The sequence below is a fragment of the Cinclus cinclus genome, chromosome 26, assembly GCF_963662255.1.
Source record: "Cinclus cinclus chromosome 26, bCinCin1.1, whole genome shotgun sequence".
Classification (NCBI taxonomy): Eukaryota; Metazoa; Chordata; class Aves; order Passeriformes; family Cinclidae; genus Cinclus; species Cinclus cinclus.
Window position 1 is genome coordinate 616,865 of NC_085071.1, and position 22,102 is coordinate 638,966.

Here is a 22,102-nt window from a genome sequence, read left to right on the forward strand (position 1 = left end):
AAATGAGCAGCAGGGTCCATGATGAGAGAAGAGGGGAGTGTTTTTTATTATTTTCCTGACAAGTGGTTTTCCCAGGGAAGATGATTGGGACTGTAGGTGTCTGCATTTCCCACACCTGGAAGGAGCTAGATCATCCCCAACTTACCCGTGACATAGGAAGGAATCCTGCGAGCAAGGCCAGGTGGGCACTGCCCCTTGCACCTGGAGCCAGGCCACACTAGGGAGCCACAACAATCCCCAAGGGCTTGCAACAGCCTCAGGATTGAGCTGGGGATGCCAAGGTGAGAGCATCCTACTTCAAAGCCAAGGAGAAATCACCTCTCCACTCCTTATTTTCAGGTATTTTTCCAATAGCTGTAATCAAAGGAGCTGACAGCATGGAGAAGGGAGGAGACAACAGTGATGCTCAACAGGATCTCACATTTATTATTGAGAAGTGATTAATGGTGAAAAGAAAGGCAACGCCCATTCCTCATTGGCTTAACAAGAAACTGAAACATAGTCACTACACATTTTACACTGTTTTTTCCTTGGTTTGTTTTGGGCTTTTTATTGTCCAAAATTAATTTTCTTGTAAATAAGTTTTTACCACTGTTCTCAGCTTCCAAAAAATCAAATTCATCCAGACCTAATCTTTAAATCCATAAAATGCACAAGAACAGAACATTTCTTAGGGTTCCTAGTACTTGACTTGTGAGTAACAAAGGGTCAGAGAAAAGAGAACCACCTTTATGACATAACCTTGTGGACACTTTTCTGTTCAATTCTTCTTAGGCTAAACCCCTGACTTTCTCATAGAATTCCAACTCTTTCAGCCCGGGGGAAAAAAAATAGTTACTCCACTTTGTATGGTGGATATACAATTCACTGTTCCAAGTGCAAATGTCAAAACCAGGGAAAGAAGCGCAACAGGGTGGAAGGAGGGGGGACAGTGGAATTTAAAAATTAGAGAAAAAATAAAGGCATATGCCACTTATGGACTTGAGAATCCAAAAACCATAGTAAAAAGACAAAAAAAACAAAGTGTATGCTCACAACCAAAGCCAAAAGAAAGGGGACAATTTTTACCTCTATTCTACCTAGAAGGGATTTTTTTGTTGTTGCTGTTTTTGTTTTAGTCCTGTGTCTTGTGATATTCCAATACTCTTTTTTTTGTTTTGTTTTTTTTAACTGGAAGTTTAAGTCTTTTTGAAGTCAAAAGAATTAAGAAAAAAAGTCCTAATTCTCTCTGGGATACTCCTGCTCCTTTCTCTCTCTGAAAGACAGCTGGGATGAAATCTCTGCTGCAATCCATGGTGGAAGAATGACCTTTTACTTGACACGGCCTTGGCGTTCCTGCAAAAGAAATAACAGAGATCATAGTAGCTGAGAGCAGTTTTATTCACTACTATTACACATCAGCATTCCAAGACATGGCTCTCCCATGGAGCCTGTCCCATAGCCAGCAAAGCCAGGAAAAGAGCATTGTTCCTGTCAAAAGAAGTGCTGCTACTGCACCCAGTCACTGCAGAGATGTGATACTGCTGAGGTCAAACAGCTCCTCATTTTCTTCTCATCTCAGGTGATTCACCAACTGTAGAGCTGCATCCAGCTCTGGCAATTCCAGCATCAGAAGGATGCGGAGCTGCTGGAGCAAGTCGGGGAGGAAGCCATAGAAACACTCTGAGGGCTGGGTCCTCTCTGCTCTGGAGACAGACTGGGAGAGCTGGGGATGTTCCTTCCAGGAGACCACTGAGGCCCTTTCTGGTGCCTAAAGGGGCTCCAAGAGAGCTGAAGAGGGACTTTGTACAAGGAATGGAGGGACAGGACAGGGAAGAATGCCTTCCCACTGCCAGAGAGCAGGGTTAGGTGGGATCTTGGAAATTCTACCCTGTGAGGGTGAGGACGCCCTGGCACAAGTTGCCCAGAGAAGCTGTGACTGCCTCATCCTTGTAAGTGTCCACGGCCAGGTTGGACAGGGCTTGGCGCAGCCTGGTCTAGTGGAAGGTGTGCCTGCATTGGAAAGAGATGGTTTTTAAGGTCCCTTCCAACCCAAACCATTCAATAATTGTAAGAAAAAACTCCTCCTGAACTTGCATGTAGGCATCAAAGCAGGCTGGAGCTCCAAGCCAGGGAGCACTGACATCAGCCTTGGTCTGCAGAGACTGAAACAGTCCCAGCCCCCAGCAGAAAACCTCCCTGATAACCCTGACAGTACCTGATGGCATCTCACTCGAAAAACAAGAACTTCACAAGAATTTCCCACTGACTGCTCCAATCAACCCTGGGTATTCCTCCAGCACTGTACACACCCTGGCTAAACACTTGCACCAGAACAAAGAGGCAGTGCAGCACCAAATGCTCCCAGACACCAAAGGCTGCCACCCCCTCTGCTGTTCTCAGCACCCAGTGCCCATCTCTTCTGGGTTCTGCTTGGGCTTAATGGAGAAGCTCTCACAGAAGCAGGTCCACGCTTCTCCAAAGGGTTACGAGGCATTCAAAGTGTCATTCCCAGATCGTAAGACACCATCTCGGAAATGAAAGCTGTCAGCAGCCAGAGGGCCCTGGAGCCCTCATCAGTTGATGCTCCTCCCTGCCTCTTCCTTGAGGAAAGGCAGGTCTCTGTAGTCTGAGCACAACATGCACTGTGGGGCTCCAGCTCCTGTGGAGTGAGTCCATCACCACCCAGACAGTCCGAGAGGTGCCAAGTCCATCCCACTTCTACAGCAAAGCCATACCTGCACCAGGTACCCACAGGTACAGCAGGTTTTCCTTCTTCACTCAGAGAGGAGATGCTGGCTGGGCTCTGAACCTGGTGCTCTGGTTCAGCTCAGGATGTTTCCCTGTGTCAGCTGCTCTGCCTGAAGTTGTATCCCCCGAAATAAGGACAGCAACAGAGTCCCCTGGCTGCTTCCCATTGTCCCATGCTAACTTGGTGATGGGAGGCACCTACCCATCTTGGCAGCTCACACAATCTCTGCCACAAGCACATAGGCTGCTACAGGAAACCCCATCGTTTGCCACTGCTAAATCTAGGGACAGCCCATCCCCAAACAGCTTCAATCCTGGGACAACAGCATGTGCAGCCATCTATCCTTAGAAACCTTCCCAAAAAGGGAAGCCTGGTCTCCAGCTCAGAACACCACCACCACTGACTTTGGCCTCTCAAACACCCAAGTAAGCTTCACCTCCAATTCCTCTGTAGAATGCAAAGCAAGGCCAGCATGATCCTCCACTGTCTTCTGGGGACAGAGATCAGACCAGTGCACACATTCTCACCAAGAACAGTTATCCAACAGAATTCAATTTAACTCTCCTCTTTTCCTGTAAATCTGCCCAAGTCTGCTGCAGGTGCTTTCACTGCCAAATAAACCACGGCACAACTGCAAAATCCAACTGCCAGGGTGGGAAGCAGAGCCAGGCCTGAACATGGAGCACAACAAGCACTGCAGGGAGAGCCACAAATCCAAAGGAAGGTGCCAAGCCCTGTTCCTGGCTCAACAGCCAGCATGTTATGTTACACAGGGATAGATGGCAACATCACACATCCCTTTGGGAAGCAACAGCTTGAGCTAATGCCACCACTTCCCAAATGCAGACATGGGATAAGCTGGCTGCTATGTTCAATCACCCCCTATGCATCTCCAGGGCCAGTGTGTTGGGCTGGGACAGTGGCAAAGGGTCCTGCTGCATACATCACCCTGTTAACTGGGCAGCTGAACCCCAATCAATCACCTCTTCCTGCTGAGGTGATGCTGCTCCCAAGGCCTGTGTGCAGCTAGTAAGGAGCCAACCCCAGGGAAAATCCCCCCTTAAATACCAATGAGTCAGAACAGAGGCTAGAGCAGACGTCCCCCATATCACCAAGCTAGAGAGGGGACCAAAGTGAACATCTTCACTTCAGACCTGCTGTAAATCAGGACTGGGGAAGGAGGTCTTCCAAAAAGGTCTCCATTCCCCTTCAGTCAAGGGGCTGCCTCAAGCAGCAAGCCAGAGGAAAATGGGGGAAAGGTTCCTGGATATGGAAGGAGGTGGATCCCTGATCCAATAATCACAAAATCCAACTGGTTTGGGTTGGAAGAGATTTGAAATCTCATCTTGCCACGGGAAGGCACACTTTCCACTAGACCAAGTTCTTCCAACCTGGCCTTGAACAATTTCAGGGATGGGGCAGCCACAGTTTCTCTGGGCAACCTGTGTCAGAGCCTCACCACCCTCCCAGAAAACAATCCCTTCCCAATATCCCATGTAACCCTGTCCTCTGGCAGTGGGAAGCCATTCCCTGTGTCCTGTCCTTCCATCCCTTGTCCAAAGGAGCCTTGTCCCTGGAGCCCTCTCCAGGTGAACACCCCCAGCTCTCTCAGCCAGCTCCAGCCCTTGGAGTATTTCTGTGGCCCCCTCTGGACTTGCTCCAGCAGCTCCACATACATCTGATGCTGGAGTCTCCAGAACTGGATGCAGCACTGCTTGTAAGGTCTGAGTGGAGGAGAGGGATCCAAGGTATCGTGGTCCTTGGGGTATTACAGTGAGCATTCAACAACCAGCCAGATCCACCAGAATGCACAACAAGGCTCAACCACATTGCAAACACTTCTCCTTCCTGGCTCATCCTCGTCCGAATCCACAGGCTGTAGAACAGTGCAAGTCCCAGCCCACCCAGCTACACGACAACCCTGGAAGGCAGAGCACCAACTGCACACACACACTGGGCTTTGCTTTGGGGTACAATCCCTGGAGAGCAAAGGGGGAAGTGCTTTATGCCCTTTGGCTGCACACTTCCATTAAACTTGGGCCACATCTTACTCCTCCCACATGGATCACTAAGAAAGACCCCTGCTCAGACACATTTCATCCATCAAACCCCTCAGAAACAGGAAAGGCAAGAGCACTATGGCATGGGAATGACATGTGCCATGGCTCAGAGCCTGTGCTGACACCACAGGGCAAGTAAGCAAACAGGAACCCTCTCTGATCATACCACTCAAAGCAACTTCAGTCCTGTCACTGCTGTCCCCAGGGACTGCAGCCATGTCACAAGCCAGGTCCTGATACCAGCAACTAAGCAATGAAAGATCACCTTATATATTCACACTGGAGGGGAGCCAACAATAAAAGGTTCAAGCGTTTATACCTGACAAGATGACAATGAGAGAAAATGCTGCCCATTTGTGCAAAGGCTCTTACCTCAATTGACAACCAAGGTTCAGCATCAATACTCCTGGAAAGGTAAGGATTTTATTGCCACACCACAGATAGCAGACTAAGCCAAAGGAGCACCTGGAAAAGAAGGCAGGGCACAGCTCCCAGCTGTGCAGCACACAAACCCTAGTTTGCTGGGACCTGTCTGAGGCTGCAGCACAGCCCAAAGCCCTTGGGCAGGTTAGGCCAGGCAGTCTCAGTTCAGCCTGAGAAGGTCCTCCAAACAAAAGGCATCACTTACCCGGGGCCTGCCCACAGAGGAAATAGCAGGAGATTCCTTCACTGGAGCACTGGAACTCCCAGTATCATTCCCCAAAAGGCCGAGACACCCAATCAGAAAATCCTGAGTTGGATCCATACGGATCATCATGTCCAGCTCCTGACTGTGCACAGGACACCCCAGAAATACAATTCTGTGTCAGATAGCATTGTCTACATCTGGAGCTCTGGCAGCCTTGGGGCCCATGACCATTCTCTGGAGAGCCTGCAATCAAACCCTAGCCTTAGTATACACACACATGCACACTCTCTCACTGATAGAGCACCTCAACAGCCCCAGTCAGCCTGTGGTGTTGCACTTTGCTGTTTGATGCAATCCCAGCCAAGCAACTCAGCGGGACTGCCATGTGCCCCTTGGAGACATGTGCCATGTGTCTCCAAGGCTTAGACCACTGCCTTAGAAATCAGGAGTTACTCCAGCCCATGGCCCTCCCAGCATGATCTGCTCAAGGAAAAGACACAGCACAAATGATGGATGATGCATCACTTGTATATTATGCTTCACAAGCAGTCTCAAGGCCCAGTATTTACAAACTAAATATTGCTTTTCCTGCTGTCAGCATTAGAAAGCCATCAGGGTTACAAAAAAAGATACATCTTAGTCTAGAAAAGGGGTTAAAAATCAGGTAGTGACCTGGTTATAGCCTGATGCCTTCGTCCTACCTGCCATTCACTTAAATGAGGCTCAGCACCAAGGAAGACAGGAGATAATGCAAATAAAAGTGATTCTTCATCACAGCAGGACAGGCCTTTTGTTCTACAGATCAAAATCTAACACAGCAAATCCAGATACCGACAGAACCCTAAACAAGGCAAACTCACATCACTGAACAAGCCAGAGCCAAGAAGAGACACATGACCTTGGATACCATGTCAGACAGACAGACAGAGACCATGTCAGACAGACAGACAGAGACAAGAAGGGAACAAAGACAGCCAAGACTTTTCCTCTACAGGAGGGTTTACACAAGGTGACCCGAGATATTGGATATTCTCAGGCTCGCTACTGCTCCCCAGAATCCTTCCAGGCACCTTTTAAAACCAATGCAATCAATTGCAAAGAATAAACCTCTTCTTGCCTAAACATCACATTTAATTGCCTGAATAAAGCAGCCCAATTACTATAAACGTTTGTAATCACTCTCACATAGGGACTCTCGTCCCACAGGGCAGGAAACAGAATGGTGAAAAGCTGAGAACATGCATAAATATTTAAAGCAAAGGAGACAAAACAAGCTGAGAGGATTCACAGTAGCATTCCATGGGAGGACAGCTGGGCTCACAAGACAGCTTGGAACTGGACTAGCTGACTTTGGAGCACAAGCAAAATAACCCAAGTCCTTTCCAGTCATTGGGAAGAAAGAAATTTCTCCTAGACTTGAACAACTGGGGAGGTTCTTATTTTTCACCATCACTACAAGGGAAAAGCATTTCATTACTTTGGTTACCTTAAGCCATTGCTCAGACAAGAAGTCTTACAGTGAGTGCCACAAAACTCTTTAGAAAAGGAAGGAACTCCACCTTAATGTTTCAGAATCTTCACTGCTGTAGAGTTAAAGCCTTGGCAGTGCCCTCTGTCACACCAAGCAGGTGTAATTCCTATGACTGAAAACCCATGGAGCTTCAGTGGAATTGGTGACTCCATATACTCATAAAACATCTATACAGAGGAGTGAATAACAGTAACCAAGTTCACTGATTATATTAAGCTATTCAGGTTAACAAAAATAGCAGTTGACTAAGTGGACGACTTTGTGAGAAAAAGCTGCTGAACTTTACAGGATACTTGTTCTACCCTGGTTGAAAATAATTAAACAATGCATGTGCAGAAAAATCCCTACCCTAATTCCAAAATTATGGATTCCAAATTCACCATTAACCATCAGAAACACAATCTGGAATGCCAGGAAATTGCTACCCTGAAAAAAAGCAAGTATCACCTTGAAGAAAACCTATCACTGTGCTATTATACAAACCCAGACAGGACCTATCCTGAGCAGAGTGTAGCTCTGCTCCTCTCCACCTCCACAGGCATGGAGCAGAACTGGAAAAGGGTCAAAGAAAAACAGGGATGAGCAAGGGACAGAAACATTTCCATCTGCAGAGCCACTGTGCTCCATCTCTCTGGCCAGAGAGATGACTGGAAAGGCACAGTAGGCATAGAGGAGACAGTGAAATAATTGCTCACCACCTTTTCTCACACAAGAACAAAGGGGACTCATGAGGCAGACTCAAAGTACACCAAAAGGACACATTTTCCCACACAACACAAAATTTAGCTAAAGAACTGGAGATCCTGTGGATGCTGAAGGAGTGCACAGAAATCTTGGACAGAAAAAGATAAAGATACATCATCAGGGTTATGTAAATTCCAAGGCGACATATAGTTTAAGAGAAGGAAAACTTTCAGAGATGGAGATGTGCCTCTACTGTCCTCACAGGTGTTTGCTCTCAACCATATGTTATTGCCAGCTGCACACAGGACTTTCTAATTGGAAGCAGAGAGCAGGGATAACCAAGGAACGTTTCTCTGTGCTCAGCAGACATGCAGCTCCTGCACCCACATGATATGCACTTACAGACTTTGATCTGAACCACTGCAGTTGTTCTGGTATTTGAGACTTAAACACTACCTCCATCCCAATTAAGACAGAAGAGACATTTCATGCTACAAGAAAAATACACCACAATATTCTGCATTATGAGAGGACAAGAGAAGATCTATTTGCCTACCTCTGTCAGCCATGAAGAGCTGAATTCACAAGCTCGAGTAAAAAAGCCAACACTCCCTATAGCATGTCCTGTTATTTTACAGCCATTTGAAAGGGAACACAAAGCCACATTCACTGGAACAGAGTTTTGAATTTCACCTCCCCCCCTCCGCTGCCCCGAAATGTATCAAGAACATGGCTCTGGAATCAGCTGCACTCCAAACCAGGCTGTAGCTGATGATCAGGGCTTCTCGATTTCCTTAATTTTGAGATGATGATGGGAAATTCTCTGAAGGTATTTTACAAACGGTACTACAAATAACAGAGCTGAGATGGAAAGAACAGAGCTTCCCCCACTGTGCACAGATACAAAGAAGGAAACTAAAGAGTGTGGTTTCCTTTTCCCTCAAGATTAGAAACAAAAGACAAGAGTTTTAGGTAGATTTTATCAAAGTTTTCCAAACTGGGATTACACTGCAATAGTTCTGCAGTTAACCACACAAAAAAAGCAGCTTAGCATGATGCTTTTAAGAAAAAAAAAATCTAATTCTAAAGAACCAGAAATTTCCAAACACTCAAAACTCCAAACTGCTCAAATACACTGTTATATGACTTATATGTCAATTAAAAAGGCTCATACTGGGCACTGGAAGGAGCTATGAACAATTCTCTATCCCAGCCATCAGTTCGGATAATGACCATCCTTGTTTAACAGAGACTTCCCTAGGAACTGCTGTGGTAGGGCAGGGTGTTGGCACTGTTCTGGCTGCCAAGCCTCCAGTGGTTTGCACCACTAAGGAATTAGTTATTAATTCACAAAGCAATAAGACAGCACAATCACTACCAGGTACAAATCAGAATATGCAGGAAAATGAAAGGACTAATGACAGTGAGAATGACCACACAGCAGAAAACCAGGAGCTTCATAAACCTGAGACAGAAAAGAAGAAAGCAGCTTCTTTCAGGCAAAAAGCTGGTGCAGAATTACAGTTTCAGTAAGAACAATGAAGGAACACTGTGCATGGAGCTGTTCTTGATGGACTGCCCACAGATCAATGCGCTTCAACTGTTTTCATGGGATCCTAATCAGCTTTCAGCAATGTCTTGTGACCCACTGTACTTCTGCACTAGGGAAAAAATCCAGGGAACTCAACCAGACCATGCCCTGGAGGTTTCACTGAATGAAACAGCTGGCAAAGACTTTTGCTTGGAAGGTAAGTACATTTTCTGGGGAAGCAGCTGTTAATAAAATAACCTGAAACACATACCTGTATCAGAAACTCTTAACCTTGGTGCCAGCAAGTTATCCAGAACTCTTGGAATAAAAATTAAGAGGAAAAAAGCTAAAGCAACCCCCATTACTGACACCTTACACACTCCGTTCTACATTCCAAGCCCTTCACAGTGTTTCTTGCCAGCCATATACATGCAATTTATCACAGATTCAGAGACTGGTTTGGGTTGGAAGGGACCTGAAAGCCCACTCCATTCCACTCGCTGCCACAGGCAGGGACACCTTCTGCTAGACCAGGCAGCTCCAAGCCCCATCCAACCTGGCCTTGGACACTACCATGAGTCCAGGGGCAGCCACAGCTTCTCCGGGCAACCCCTGCCAGGACCTCAACACTTTTACAGAAATTAATTTCTCCCTAATATCTAATCTAAATCTACCCTACTTCAGTTTAAGGTCATTTCTCCATTTTAATTCATCTGCTGAAGGGGAAAAAAAAAAAACCTGTGTTTTTTAATTTTAAGACACTCATCTGAAGTCATTAATATGTTCATAATTAATTCAATTAACATATTTATAAGAACAATTAGTTCAGGGTATTCTGCAGCTCAGAGCTGAAATCATCCAGCCGAGATAACCTGGAGTGGGGGGGGCATGAAGCTTTGCCCACATCGAGAGGGCAAGAAGTAGGTTGGGAACAAGTTCACAAGAAGAGGGTGTAGAGTAAACACCCCCTACTTGAGGCCATACATCTAAGAGGTTCAAAACCCCACTGCAGATGGCCTGCACTCTCTGTCTAGCCCAATACCAATCCCAGTCCTCGAATCCCAGAATGGCCTGGGTTAGAAAGGACCTTAAAAACCTTCTAGTTCCAACCCTCTGCCATGGACAGGGATAAAACAACTAAAAAAAATTAAACAGTGCCTCTCAACAGGCCCTTAAACCAACATCAACAAGTCAACTTTAAATATTATTTTATAATATTAACAAACAGTACATTAAAATACTGTTTTAAAGACTTCTAACACAATACTAATAGTGAGAGACAGGACTACAAGGTAAGTGCAAGTGGTTTGCTCTTCCATTGCTCTGATTTCATTTCAGTTGCAGTGAAAAGGCTCCCAGCTGGTCCTGTTTTAGGGATGAGGAAACACAGCTCCCTGTCTCACAGCAGAAAACACAGATTAGAGCAGACAGATCTGTGTCTTCCCTCCAATTTTCTGTGTCTTTAGACACAGCTAGAACACAAGCAAAAATCTGTGAGTGTTGTTAAGGACTGTCTTAAAAATACCATAAGCACAAAGTATTCCTTACGAACAGCTAGTGACAAGCCACTGGAGTATGCAGGATGGTTTGTTTCCTCCATTCCTGGGCAAATATACAAGCATGGACACAGACCCACAAGTTTTAAACAGCCTGGAAATAAACTGAAACCATGTGCATTGCTGAACACCACAGCAGAAATTCTGTCTCAGTGCATCAATCAATTAATTTCACTACGGCCAGGATCTGGAGCAGAAAACAGCAAATAACCCTGGGATCACTGAATGAAAGGAACTGTATGAGGGGAAGGAGCACTCCCTTGCTGCCACAGAGAAAGGTGGCTTTGCTTGGATATAGAATATGCAGGAATAGAATCTTCTAGTCAGAAATACTGTCCTGTGGAATATGGTAAAGCCAAAGCAAATGCAGCATTCTCCAGGACAACTGTAACAGCAGGAGGAGAGAGTGCTGGTCCACCCTATCAAGAATATTCTCTCTCCTCCCGTCTGAGATTACAAATTGGGAAGAAAGAGCTTTGCGAAATCCATCAGAAAGCATTCATGTATTCCAGTGACTGTGAAACAGTCTGCCCATTTCAAACAGGCTCATACAACATCCCTCAGTCTTCCCTTAAATCACGTGTTCCAAGGAGGCAATGACACTTGCCACTATTAACACTTCTTTAACCTCAGCATCAGTTGAGGCACAAAGCAGCACAATTCCAGAAATAACAGATCCAATTTGGCCAATCCCACTTTAGTGCTTTGAGGTTGACCCTCAGCACGACAAAGCCCACCAAAGCCCTTGCCATCCTGCACAGCTCAGATTGACTGAACACTCAAAGTCCCAGTGCAAAGTGTCTCTTCTCAGCTGCCAATCTGACCACTAAGCACTCTCCACAGGACTAGTTTTCATGAGACAGACTTCCTAAAATCCCTGGAGTCTGTGAGTAGCCAAACAACTCAAGACTGGGTAGGCAGAAAGAACCAAAATAAACTTCCCTTAGAGCTTCCACTGACTACACTTCCACAAAACACAAGCTGTCAACCTTTCACAATAAACAGATCATTATGTGACATCTTGACACCAAGGTCACTGCAGCATTCCTAGAAATGCGAGTGCATGACCACGGGCAGAAATTTGTGGTGCTGTTTTGGTTGTTTAAAGCAAAGATACAATAATTCTTACATGGAAGAAACCAGTGACAAGCTCTACCATAAGAGCAGCTGCTATGGGTTTCAAGACTGGTCCAGGCAGGATTGCGCTGGGAGTCAGCTTCACTGTTTTGGGTCAGGAGAATATTCAAATCTTTTTTTAAAACTAGATTAGTAGAGCCAAGCAACACATGGAAAAGGAATAGGGATTAGCTTTAGAAGAACAGGATGGGCACAGGCAGCAGGAAAGGAAGAGGATTATTTCAATGTCTAACTACCCACCCCTCTCCCTTCACTGGACAATAGACACAGCATAAACACTATACATTTTCCATAAAATTTCTTGAACCTGCTTTAGGGGATTCTGAAGAAATGACTAACAGTGAGAAGTATAAAAAAAATATTCAAGAGTTCCCAGACTTTCACAAGAGATCATCCATCTACTCAGGCAGCAAGCAGGAATCAAACTGCAAATGAGACAAAGATTTGGGCAAGTTGAAGCCGAGTGAAACAATTTCAGCTTGGGAGAAGTTCAAAACAAGCTAAACCTTGAAACATTTAAGCTTCAAGGAACACAACTGCAGAGCATCAACATCTCACACTGTGGGAGATAAAAATGAGCTGGGAGCAATGGGATTTCCCCAGCACAAAGCAGCACAAAAAGATGGCAGGGAGCTGCTGCTAGAGCAGCATTTTAACTTTCCAGTGCTTCAACTATGGTTCCTCGTATTTCTTAACTCAGGTGATTACTAGAGATACTTCAAGCAGACAGAGCACGGTTTGGGCTTCTTGGCACCTCTAGTCCCATCGTAGGAACCACTCCAAGAAAAAAGAAAACCCTCCTTCAGCAAAAATAACTGGAAAAATAAATGAAACCATGAAAGAAGTTACAGAAACCTTAACCACATTCCAGGCTATGTCAGTGAGTGACCAAGGAGGTCAAACTGCTGCTCTAAGAATGACCAAGACCCAGAGAGTCACCTCTGCGGTACAGATGTTACAGGGGCCCGGAGCATGAGACACAGGGTGAGTAAATACCAAAGAGCAAACACCAACTGTGTTTACACAACTCCCTTCTCTTCTGTGAATTCCAAAGACCTATGACTAAGTTCCTATGCAGAGAAAGAGCACTTTCCTAATCAACTGCTGCTGCATCTGCTATAACATGGTTTAGAAAGGCAGTGCTGGCACTCAGACTATCACTGCTGCTTTCAACTCTCCACACCAGCACATCTCAAGAAGCAAGGGGAGGAGACTCCAAAATTTAAGTGGTAAGATGACTAAAGACAGTTTACAGCTATAAGAAAGCTCCTAAGCCTCATTTCTAGTATATTCCTGATTTTCAGACTTTAGAGAGCAAACAGTAACTTTCCAGAAAAGCCCATCATTCTGTCTGCTTTTCCCAAAGCCGCCTTCTCTCTCTTCCTCCTTCTTCTGCTTACCCATACTAGTATTAACTCTTCTCATCCATCCATGCCTAACCTGTGCTTAAGGAGCATTCTCCCCCTTCACCTGCATTCTCCCACTGTGCCAAGGTTTGACTCTCCAACAATGCTAACTATTGCTTCCCACAGTCATGTCTGGAGGGTATCACAGAATTCCACAGTGATTTAGTTTTGAAAGCACCTTACAGACAATCCTCCTCCACCCCGTGCCATGGGCAGGAACACCTTCCACTAGACAAGGTTGCTCCGAGCCCCATCCAACCTGGCCTTGAACTCTTCCACAGATGGGGCAGCCAGAGCTTGTCTGGGCCAACCTGTGCCAGAGCCTCACCACCTTCACAGAAGATAAAGGCTGGAAAACAAGTGGATAACAATCCTAGGAGGTGAAATCACACAAACCAATCAGGTCCTCACAAAATATCAGTCAACACCTTCACACCTTGCCATTTATTATTCCTCCCTTATAGTCTTTCTCCAAGCACAGCAAGTGACCACCTTTGTGCTAAAGTATTATTATTTATATGATGGTCCATGTAAAATATATATAGAAAATTAAAAACTGCATTCACTGTGACAGTGAGCAGCTGCAGCTCCCGATTCTGTTCTTCAAGTCTTGGGTGAAAAACTCCCCATTGCTCAAAAGAAAGATCATCAGGAAACTTGGCAAACTCCCAGCCAGCTGTGATAATGCTAATTTTTATAGTTATCATTTTGATCAAACATAAGACAGACCCACATTGAGGGGAAGGGCAGCCCGAGGTGACTTTACTACAGCTGAACCCAGGTAAAGATTCAAAGCCTGAATTTGGGGCAGGATTTTCAATTAATGCATCATTAAGGAGTAGATGATGACAGGAGGAATTGAGAGCAGCTGCAAGGCAAGTTGTGAGCTCAGCTCATGTGCCACACTGCTGTGTCACTGCCATGAAGGTGACAGCCCACCATGGCCCCAAACAGAGCAACGAGGAACAACAACCAGGTCCACAGGACAGATAGTCATAGATATCAATCAATCACAGTGAGGGAGATTTAGGTTAGGCATTAGACAAAGCCTCCTTACAGGAAAGATAATTAAGGAGAGGGACAGATTGCCTGGCGAGGGACAGGAACCGCTGCTCCTGGAGGTTTTACAAGTGGAGGGGGACATCTGTCATGCTGACCCCACTGTGGCCAGGGGGAGGATTAGCAGCCATTCTAAGACCCAGCTCAGATTTCTAGCAACTTCCCAAATGCCTTGCTGGTCTCCAACTTCAAACTGCTCTGATCTAGGAGCTGATAATGGCACAGAAATACATTTTGTTTACACCACAGCACTAGGGAAAGGCTGTGATTCAGTGTAACCAACACCCAGCCAATAACAGACAGGGCCTGGGCAAGGCTCCTCTCCCTGCTCTGCCAAGTGCTGGCATTTCGTAAAATCATGGAATGGTTTGGATTGGATTGAAAGGGATGTTAAAGATCATCTAATTCTAACTCCCTGCCACAGGCAGGCACACATCTTGCTAGCCCAGTCAGCTCTAAGCCCTGTCCAACCTGGCCTTGGACACTTCCAGGGATGGGACAGCCACAACTTCCCTGGGCACCCTAAGCCAGGGCCTCCCCACCCTCATAGGGAACAATTCTCTCCTAACATCCAACTGAAACCTACTTTCTCAATTTAAAGCCATTCCCTCTTGTCCTGTCTCTCCAGATCCTTGTAAACAGTCTCTCCCCACCTTTCCTGTGGGCTCCCATCAGGCACTAGAAGGCCACAACTAGGTCACCTCAAAGCCTTCTCTTGTCCTGGCTGAACCATCCTAACTTTCTCAGCCTTTCCTCACAGGAGAGGGGCTCCATCCTTCTAATCACCTTGGTGGCTTCTCTGTACATACTCCCTGATAAAAAGGGGCTACTATTTGGGTGTGGGTTCCAGGTACGAGGAGGCAGATAGCCGAAAGGCAGGCTAATGCTCACAAGTCCACTCCTTCACATCCCAGAACTTGTCCAGTGCAAGGCAGCCCTCGCCACCTCTTGCCCCACAGAAATCAGAAAAGACACACGAACATGTTACCTTTTTAACATTTTCTTCCTCCTCTTGGCGTTTCTCATAGTGTGAGAAGTCGTCAAAGATGGAGGTGGTGTGCTTATAGGTGGCAATGATTTTCAACACCTGCTTAGCCTTTTCCAGAGGCACCTCCTGAGTGTCCCTGGAGTTGGTCACTGGTTTATTCTCGTTGTTCTCTAGGCGGATGTGTCGCAGCTGGCTGTTGGGAACGTCCTTCACAAAAATCCACCTGACATCAAAACGTCCCTTCCACTTGTCCTGGGACCACACACCTGCACAAGTGTTATAGTCCACAGGAGATTTCATTTCTGCTACACCACAGAAGTGACCACTACCATTGACACTGAACAGTAAATATACGGGGCCCTTCCCATTCATGGAGCGATAGGCTGCATCCAGTCTCTTGTTGCCATGCTCCGTACTGCACCAGATGTTGTATTTAATGGAACGATGGATATCATCCTCAGAGTAACTCTTAATGATGAAAACTCGCCCATGCTTTGGGTTCCAGTCAAAATCCTTAGGGTTGTAGTTGTTGACAGATCTCAACTTCTCCAAGACCGGGTGTGGCTCTGAAGGAGAACCAGAAGTGGACTGAGCCTGTCCCATTCCATTACCGTCCACTCCATTCTGGCCGAAGCCATTGCCGCGATTCCGAGGGGCAACCCAGCGGGTGGGCTGTGCTGGTGGCACAGGCATCGGGGCTGGCGGTGGCAGCACCTGCGGCTGCTGCCCACCTGGAGCCTGGGTCACTGGTGGGCTACTGTTGATCTGCTGGCCCATGGGCTGTGGAGACACCTGCACTGGCTGCTGAGCAAGATTATGGACCAAGGCCTGTGATGGCGCTTTTGCCACTGGCCCTTTGTTATCCCAAGTTCCGATATCCATATTATGCTTTATGGGAGGCGGTGGAAGACTCGACCCTGCAATGCCATTCTTGGTCTTCAGCTTGGGCTGCTGCTTGGCAGGTTTGCTGGCAATGTCAGCCCATGAGGTTGGCTTTGGCGGTGCAATCGTTGCTGGAGGCAAACTGTTCGATGTCACGATATTACTGGTGATAGATCCACTCCCCACGGCTGAGCCGACAACTTTCGGGACACTGCTCGCCAAGTCAGTGCTGCCAAGCTTGAGGGCTGCCATGCCCTGGTCAACAGTGTTCATGCCAGGAGCCTTGTTCAGGGTCTCGTTGGCAAAGGCTGACTGCCCATCAATCATGGCCCCTCCTAGTGAGCTGGGAGCATAGGCATAGTTGCTGCTGTAGCCAGAGCTTTGAGTGGATTGTCCCTGAGAACTGTTATTCCCCCAAGCCGAAAAGTCAATCCCACTTGGAAAAAAGTTAAAGCCATGCTGCCCAAGGAATGGAGTACTGCCAAGGGCTCCTGGCTGCCCAAACATGGCGTCAGGGAGGAAGTGAGGCTCCCCGTTGCTCAGCTGTCCATACGAGGTCAGGTAGGGCATGGGGGGGTCTCCCCCTGTGGACCAGGCAGCTTCGCCTAAGGAGTAGGAGAATCCAATGGAGGGACTGAAGTAGCTAGGTAAGTAGGAATCAGACATTGCAGTGTATGCATTATTCTGAAAGAAAACCACAAAAACATAAGCACTGAATTGTTAGGAGTTGAACCAATTTTAAGGGACCAGGAATAAAGGCAGCTTAGACTTCCCATGCCCTACTCCTTCCTACCTTAGGGCTGGGCAGATAAACAGGCCCAGCCTTGAACACCTCCTTTGTTACAAGGGCTCTAAAATCTGTTCATTGTCAGAAAGGTTAAAGACAAAGCTTCCCAAGCCAAGTGGGGAGTGTGTGATGCTCCCAACATACAGTGTGCAATCGGAGACACTGGGAAGTCCTGGAGCTCCTGCTCAGGCTTTAAAATTCTTGCATCCAAATACCATCTTCTGCTAGCACATACTTCCAACATGGGTTTTTCCTGCCTGTGTAATATACTTAACCATTATTAGAGTGTCACAGGGAGGATCTGGGGAAAGAATGCAGAGAGAAGGGGAGTATGAAAGAAAAGGATCCAGTAGAAACACACTGTAAAAATCATGAGTGTCCCTGACTGCTTTCCTTAAACTTACTAGCCATGAAAACAGCTTTATTCCTACAATTTAAAGTTCCACACTTCACAGCATTTCAAGAAATGGCAAACAGGGATTTAAGGCCTATTCCTCAAAACACTTCTCCACTTAGCATTTCAAGAAATGGCAAACAGGGATTTAAGCCCTATTCCTCAAAACACTTCTCCACTGCTGTCAGCACACACTGAAAATTACCTGTAAACGGGAAGTAATCAATAGAAGCCTTTTACAGCACAGTAACAGTACCAGCACATGCAGGTTTCAAATGCAGAGGAAAAAAAAAAACCAGCTCCATGTCTTGATCTCCCTTTTACCATCCAAGTAGCCATTAGGTTACAAAAAATAAATGCCTAATTTGACAATTAGGGAAGTCTCAGACATCCCCAAGATTTGCCTACATAAAAAACAACATCTGTCATTTCCCATTCAAACCCAGGTGCCCTCTAGGGAGTGGTTTCAGCCCTGCTAATGGACATTATCCTGAGTAATTTGAACCTGTGAGCAGCAGCCTCCTACTGCCCAGCCCCAAACACACCAGCCCAGTGCAGATGAGATCAAAGGCACGTTCAGTTCCCAGCTAAAAGCTTGACTTGCAGCAGGCTCTGCTCCATTTTTCATTGAATCATGTATTCATGTGCCAAGTGCAGCTCCCAGAGGACTTTATGCCACACTGAAATCCAGGGAATCTCTCAACATGGCTCTGGCGCCCCCCAGAAATAGCTGGTTTGCCGCTCTACCTTCTATTTACAGGAGAGCAATAGGTTTCGGGCTAACCAAGCCCCAACTTTACAGAAATTAATAGGAATTACTTAACATCATGTGTTCAGAGACAAGATTTCTGTGGCACTGTCTGAAAACTCTGAGATGTTCTCTTCAACCTGTGTTTTCACAAAGGCCTCCCAAAAGCAAACGAGTAAAAAACCCACTCTCATCCAGGGTTTTACTAACTGAGGAACTCAATCCTGCTAAACTCAGTACATCCAAAAGCACTGACACTAACTTGTAAGACAAATAAAAGAACTTAAAACTTCCTATTACTATTTTGAGCCAGCAAAGTCACTTCATAAGTTAATCACCTCCATGGTAAGAGTAACATTTGCTATCCTGAACTCAGCTTTAAAGAAACAGGAACATGCTGGCCCATCCCTAAACCCAAGGGAGAGCCATTCTCCCTCTACAGGAGCACCCAAAGCACATCACTGTGAGATAAAAATCTTTCCTCTTGTCACCTCAAAATATTTTCCCACTTGTCAATTATGTTCAACTTTGAGACGTCTAACATGGGGTGTATTAAGCTATGACCTGCGGAGTACTAAGCAGCTACATAAGGAGGGAGCCGAGAAGTTCAAGAGTTGAGCACAGGCAGGTCAGAGCAGACTTGGGACAGAGTTACTGCTGTTCTCCACCTGAACGTCTCCAACACTGCTTTGTTACCAAACACAGCCAGCACCTCGCTCTGCTCCCCTGCCCTCGCACAACTGACTTGCTAATTACCATGCAAATAAAACTCCACCAGCTTCTTACTCTCTCCATGATTAAGACTCTTTGCACAGTTATTTCCTCAAATTCACTGCTCCTCTTCACCTCAGACCAGAACCAGGGTTCTGAGTGAGCTTTGCTATTGAGCTTTTGGTTTTTAAAAATCATTTACTGTGTATCTGAGCTTTAAAATACACAATAATCTCATGGGAACTGACAAGTAACAGTCATATCTGAAAGAGCAGGTAGGGAATAAGGCCAAGTGAAATTTCACAACACAGTTAGCTCACAGGTGTGTGGAGAGCTCAGGAAGCAACTCCAAAACTCATTTAATTCACTTATTCAGAGCAGTTTCTCTAAGTCCCTTTCCCATCTCCAGCAAAGAGGTGCACCCTTGGATACCTGTGTATTTTTGCCTCCCTCCATGCTCTGGAGATTTTGGACTCTATTTTATAGAATACAGGCCAGCATACAAGGAACTGAGAGCTACTCAGAGGTTCCACTCCAAGTTCACTTGGTGGTTTCACCTTTGTCAGGCTCAGTTTCTGCCTCCTGGGGCATATCCAATCACTTCATTACTTTCAAAATGAGTTTTTACCAGCCTGAGACACACTGAAAGAAATTAAAGATCCAGAAATACTTCATCAAAACATGCAAAATAGAATAACATACTGTGATGCTTCAAAATTATAGTAACCCTCACTGTCTTTAGGAAACTTAAACTGCAGTTTGTATGAAATACATTCATATTCAGAAAGAAGCTAGGAATTAGGGATGTTAATAGCTGAGACAGAAAAAAACAGCATTAAATTATAGCTACTAGGAAAGCAGCTGCTTTTATTCACAACTTGAGAAAGCAATAATGTTCTCTCACCCACTGAAAGCTGAATTTAGGCTTTTAACTTTTCAGAGGGCTGAATGCAGTGAGTTGTCTTGATGGACAGGATGAATTCTGAAGATTATTAACAGCTGACAGACAGAGAATACTTATCCTCAGGTCTTCATCACAAACTAGGAGAATACTTGTTGACAATTTAGCTAATACAGAAACCTGCTCCTGTGTTCCAGTATCATTCCATGCATCACATTTCCATGAAAAAAATTTTATTTTTACTACTGAGTAGTAAAAATATGCAAAAGTACAGCAAGGGGAAACCAGGACAGCTTATTTTTACTGATCACAACTGGAAACAGAAGCCAAGAGAAAAAACTGGCTGCTCCAGTGCTATTTACAGATGTTTATCTATGGTACTCACTTGTACATCTAATCAGCCGAACTCCATCTGCTCTATGTCACTCCCCTGCAGCTCATTAAGGAAAACAAACAAGCACCAGTTAACAGTGGTCCTATTCTAAGAGAAAGTGAAGAGGAAAAGTAGCTGCAAGTTTGACTTCCAGGATCTGTTCACACAGCTCCAGAACTCTCTGGTTCAACTTGTAACCGAAGCTTACAGAAAGTCTCAACACTTGTATCACGTGGGTTCTGGTTTTTTGGGTTGTTTTTTTTTTTTTTTTTTTTTTTTTTTGTGAAAAACAGAGAAATCCCCCAACAGGCATTATCAGTTGTCCTTGTGTAGAGGTTGAACTGCACCTCCAAAGGTGCAGCAGCCTAATGTGAAGCAACTTCACAACCCAACTCAGCACATATCTCAGGTGTAAAGAATCAGAAACACATGCACAATACTACAAAAACGGGGACTTTGACACAGTCACGTTGAAAATAAAGACCTGGACACCATCTCTAGAAGTTCTCACAGCCTCAAAAAGTTGCTAAAAGCCTTCCTACCTCACCCACCATAATCTAAGGGCAGTCAATGTTTTCTACAGGCAGAAATAGGTATAGGACAGGATCTAAGTTAAGGCAGCTGGCAAACACTGAAATGCAGTCAGTGGAGATGGGGAACACACAAGGAGGCCAAACTCCCCTTCCCTGAAGTAGCAGGAAGCCTCGGTGCCCTTGGTGCATCGGGCACCTGGTGCTCCTGCCTGCAGCAGGTACTCACCGGGCGGGCCTGCGGACTCAGGTAGGGCTCAAAGTCATCATCATTCAACCCATCTTTCTGGTGCACAGAGCCATTTTGCACTGAGAAGAGATGTGTAACGTTAGAAAAACCAATGCAATAAGCTCCCACTATTATCAGCTTAAAGTATTGAAAGCCAAACCCTAGACTATAAGGAACTTCTGCCAAGTCTAACACACCACACTCAGACAACGGCACACAGACACTTCCCCACCGCAAGGACGTCACCTGCAAACTATTCCCAGTCCAGCAACCAGGCCTGGTCGCAGGGCTTATTTCCCTCCCAGCAGGTTTTAGGGAGACTCCCCCTCTCTCGGCGGCGGGATACTCCCACTACGAGTCGGACCCGCCCGGTCCCCCGGGATCTCACCTTTGTTGCCTTGGCCCTTGGGTCTCTGGCGCGATCAGCGGCGATGTGGGGAGAGAAAGAGGGAGAGCGGTGAGTCAGAGGGACAGACCTGGCCCGGTGACTGAACGACAGAGGCGGCATGGGTGAAACACACCAGTGGAGACAGGGGAAGCCAAAGCCCGGAAGGGGCAGACCCGGCCCGGGGAAGGGAGAGATCCGGCCCGACGGGGTCGAGCCCTGCAGGGACAGGCCCGGCCCGGCCGCATCACAATGGAGAGCGGCCCTGCGACGGGAGAAGAGTGACGCCGCAGCCGCCGCCCGGTCCGGCCCGGGGCGCAACCCCCTTTAGGCCCAGAGCCGCGGCCTCGCACGGCAGGGCCGTACCGGTATCGGCGGGGGGGACCTCTTACCTGCTCCAGGAGGCTGCTAGCCGACATGGCTCCGAGGCTGGGCTGCAAGCGGGGCGGGGCAGGAGGCGGCGGCGCTTTGTCCGGGCCCGGCGGGCTCGGGATGGCCCTGGCCGACTCGGGGCGGCCGCCGGGGGAGCGGGGCGGGGGGATGCTCTATCCCACCATCCCCACTCCACCTCTGGCCACGCGTCTTTATGGCCCGGGCCCGCCGCCTCGCGCTCCCCCCGCCCGGTCACGCGGCACCGAGCGCGCCCAGGCACAATGGCGGGAAATGGGGGGGGAAGGGGGGGGGGGGGGGGAGGCGCAGTGCATGCCGGGCCGGCGGAGGACCGGAGCTGGGGGGAGGGGGGGGAGCAGCGCCCCCACTCGGCTGGAAGTGAAAGATCTCTTAAAGGGCCAGGCGGCTCCGCTGAGAATTTAAGACAAAAATGACAAATTCGGGGCCCGGCTGCGGGCTTA

At 46.9% G+C, this 22,102-nt stretch overlaps 1 protein-coding gene across 2 annotated transcripts; it reads right to left on the bottom strand.

Moving 5' to 3' along the window:
* Nucleotides 1-400: 400 nt before the first annotated feature.
* Nucleotides 401-21,865, bottom strand: YTHDF2 (YTH N6-methyladenosine RNA binding protein F2). 2 transcript variants are annotated; one of them, XM_062508865.1, is made up of 5 exons: nt 21,644-21,865; nt 21,255-21,279; nt 20,867-20,946; nt 15,312-16,877; nt 401-1,335 (listed from the first exon to the last, which is right to left on the bottom strand). In XM_062508865.1, exons 1-5 carry the CDS (start codon nt 21,668-21,670, stop codon nt 1,312-1,314), a joined length of 1,722 nt encoding a protein of 573 aa, XP_062364849.1. In that variant the 5' UTR covers nt 21,671-21,865; the 3' UTR covers nt 401-1,311. The 2 variants fall into 2 exon arrangements, with proteins under 2 accessions (XP_062364849.1, XP_062364848.1); XM_062508864.1 differs by lacking the exon at nt 401-1,335 and adding an exon at nt 10,495-10,625 and having other exon boundaries at nt 15,299-16,877.
* Between the last annotated feature and the right edge of the window lie 237 nt (nt 21,866-22,102).

What these genes read in the sequence shown, in the direction of transcription:
- YTHDF2 (XM_062508864.1), bottom strand. Translation starts at nt 21,670, where the DNA reads ATGTCGGCTAGCAGCCTCCTGGAGCAG. An exon ending in CTAGCAGCCTCCTGGAGCAG is followed by an intron (nt 21,280 to 21,643) that starts GTAAGAGGTCCC and finishes TGATCGCGCCAG; the next exon opens with AGACCCAAGGGCCAAGGCAA. An exon ending in TAAAAAGGTAACATGTTCGT is followed by an intron (nt 10,626 to 15,298) that starts GTGTCTTTTCTG and finishes CTGTGTCTAAAG; the next exon opens with ACACAGAAAATTGGAGGGAA.